At 38.5% G+C, this 3375-nt stretch overlaps 1 protein-coding gene across 1 annotated transcript in view; it reads right to left on the bottom strand.

Moving 5' to 3' along the window:
* Positions 1-2922, bottom strand: part of LOC111975416 (complement factor H-related protein 1) — a gene marked incomplete at its 5' end in the record, with an annotated part of 18148 nt that extends 15226 nt beyond the window's left edge. Inside the window, 2 exons of the mRNA XM_070442200.1 lie at positions 2357-2554; positions 2734-2922. Of these exons, the coding sequence (XP_070298301.1) occupies positions 2357-2554; positions 2734-2922 (387 nt within the window). The remainder of the gene's footprint in view (positions 1-2356; positions 2555-2733) is intronic.
* Between the last annotated feature and the right edge of the window lie 453 nt (positions 2923-3375).

The raw sequence follows: 3375 nt of genomic DNA, 5'->3' as shown, positions 1-3375 counted from the left end.
TTAAACATTTAAAACATGAGTTACCCAGCAGACTTAAAATGTCAAGTTGCATTCACTTAATTCCTGAGATGATCAGATTCCTACCTTCACACTCTGGTGTTGGACTCCAGTTGGCTCTGTTGCCATTTTAGTGCATTGAGGGAGTCTTCTCTGAACATAACAAACTTTGTGTTACAGCTGTATCTCAGTACGTCATCTTTCATTGTAATATTCCTTAGAGGGCCAATCACTGCACCATTAGCTATGTCTGGAGCATAACATCTTATCAGTTCTGCATTTTAGAGACAAAAAATTACAGAACACATTATGTTAGTAGTGTGCTTCAAGATACAGAGATGAGTTACCTGCTGACTTCAAATGTCATATATAGTTGAGTATGAATTAGGCTGTTTGAGAAGGTTTGAATCTAAGCAACCTACTACATATTTTGAAGTACATTACTAACAAAGCTACTGTAATAGGTCAAAGTTGTGTGCTGGAAAAACTTGGAGAGCATGGGTGGAATAAGCATTGTTGTGCTCATGTGAATTTCCTTTCTTTTTCGACTTCACACAATCCTATTCTCACTTAAAACATATTGTTTGTTTTTTAATAAAAAGAAAGGTCGGAGAATTATCTAATCAAAAGGCAAGTATTTAATTACGTTGTGAAATGAATGGATTAACTACAAGGCATCAATCTTAAGTTAGAAGGCAATATTGACATTACAAGCATTATTCTAGGCATGATCAGAGAGACCATGGCTTGTGCCATGACCAAAGATCATGGGAGAGGAGAGAGAAAAAAAGAGCGAGGGTGTACTCACAAGACAGGTCAGGCAAAAAAAAGGGACAATGAATCTAAGACCCTTCATAACATCTGAATTATTTGAGTTGTTGACCAATAGTATTACTGCTTCTCAGAGGTGAGACAGATAGGGGCTTGAGATATCAACACAGAGAATGCTGAATTCCTGAGAAGACAATAAGCCATTGCAGAGTGTTGACAAGAGACTTCGGGGGCTGGGTTGCCCTACACCTCTCAGTACCATCATCCCATCAGATAGTGTGACCTTTTGATGTCCCTAACCAACAAGCAATTGACAAGGTGTTCGTTTTACCAGGCTATGATGCCTTAGCCAAAGGTCTCCACCTGCCCAACAATCAACAGGCAAAGCGTCAATATAGGATTAAGATTGAATCCACTACACCAGCTCTGACCCTCGTTTATATAGCAGGGCTTGCAAACTATCACGGATTACAAAGAGAAACCCAGCGTGAGCTGCCCAGTGACTTAAGGCTATCAGACGAGTTAAATGCTTCTTGTGTTCATTTTGAGAGCAACACTGAACAATGCATGAGAGCACCAGCTGTTCGGACGAGTGTGTGATTGCGTCCTCCGTAGCGATGTGACTAAGACCTTTAAACACGTTAACTTAGACGGATTACCAGGACGCATACTCATAGTAAGAGCTGACCAGCTGGCAAGTGTCTTCACTGACATTTCATGACCCTGACCCAGTTTGTAATACACTATATATACAAAAGTATGTGGACACCGCTTCAAATGAGTGGATTCGGCTATCAGCAACACCTGTTGCTGATAGGTGTATAAAATCGACCACATAGCCATGCAATCTCCATTGACAAAAATTGGCAGTAGAATTTACAGCGCACTTAGAGGACTATTCTACAAAGCATTTACCATATCATTACATTTTGGCCAAGCTGTTAGTTTGATAAAAGCACTGAACAGAGCAAAATCTGGAAAACAAATGGAAGCAAAATGAGTGAATGTTCATGACATTACCAATTCCACACCAAATCATCAAAAGGGAATAAAACAATAGGCTAAAATCTGATGGCTTGATCTTTTCCAGTAGCCTTAAACCTTCTGGATCAGTGTCTTGATCACATCTCAGAGTTTTAGATGATTGAAATGTAAATGTCATCCTACCTTACAGCCAAGTGTCTTGGTCCAGCCATTTGTTGTAACAGGTAGCAGTAGTCTGGTAGTACTGTCCAATAGTTCATAATTCATTTTACACTCATAAGTGAGCTGATCATTGAATTTGTATCTTGTTTCGGGTCTTTAATCACCATTTAGGATATCTGGCTTGTCACATGTTATCTCTGAAAGACAAACAACGTAATTCTGATGCAGTCCAAACTAACATCGGAGCACAAGGTAATTAACCACAGTGATATTCAAAGATGGCTTCCTTCAGAAAACTGCACCTTCACAGAGTGGTCTGGAGTCCAGGTCGCATCATTGTGCATGTGGAACACCCCGGTATTGTGTTTTAATCCGGTTCTCAGTTGTAAACGTATCTCTTTCTCTATATCATACTACAATATACTCTCCAGTATGAACATACGTTCACAATCTGTTGTAGAAGATGACCATTGTCCGTCCTCTTTGCATGTTATTGTATTTTCAGTCTGACGTGAGAAAGAGTTCCAGAATCCTGAGGTACAGGTCACTGTTACCCTTTCATCAGGCAAGAACAGATTTCTGTCAGCAGGTGTGTAACTGGTTCCTCTTGTTGGTGGCAATGATAATTTACATTTCAATTCTGCATTTTGGAGAGAGAAACATAAAAAAAACATTTTGTTAGTAGCTTGCTATAATATGTTGACAAATTATTTAAAAATGAACTTAAAGTTCTTTTAAAACATTTAAAACATGAGTTACCCAGCAGACTTAAAATGTCAAGTTGCATTCACTTAATTCCTGAGATGATCAGATTCCTACCTTCACACTCTGGTGTTGGACTCCAGTTGGCTCTGTTGCCCATTTTAGTGCATTGAGGGAGTCTTCTCTGAGACATAACAAACTTTGTGTTACAGCTGTATCTCAGTACGTCATCTTCATTGTAATATTCCTTAGAGGGCCCAATCACTGCACCATTAGCTATGTCTGGAGCATAACATCTTATCAGTTCTGCATTTTAGAGACAAAAAATTACAGAAACACATTATGTTAGTAGTGTGCTTCAAGATACAGAGATGAGTTACCCTGCTGACTTCAAATGTCAATATATAGTTGAGTATGAATTAGGCTGTTTGAGAAGGTTTGAATCCTAAGCAACCTACCTACATAGTTTGAAGTACATTACTAACAAAGCTACTGTAATAGGTCAAAGTTGTGTGCTGGAAAAACTTGGKAGAGCATGGGTGGAATAAGCATTGTTGTGCTCATGTGAATTTCCTTTCTTTTTCGACTTCACACCAATACCTATTCTCACTTAAAACATATTGTTTTGTTTTTAATAAAAAAGAAAGGTCGGAGAATTATCTACATCAAAAGGCAAGTATTTAATTACGTTGTGAAATGAATGGATTAACATACAAGGCATACATCTTAAGTTAGAAGGCAATATTGACATTACAAGGC

This window comes from Salvelinus sp. IW2-2015, unplaced genomic scaffold, assembly GCF_002910315.2.
Source record: "Salvelinus sp. IW2-2015 unplaced genomic scaffold, ASM291031v2 Un_scaffold6689, whole genome shotgun sequence".
Lineage (NCBI taxonomy): Eukaryota > Metazoa > Chordata > Actinopteri > Salmoniformes > Salmonidae > Salvelinus > Salvelinus sp. IW2-2015.
Note: the sequence above shows the minus strand (reverse complement) of the source record. Positions and strands in the feature narration are given on the sequence as shown.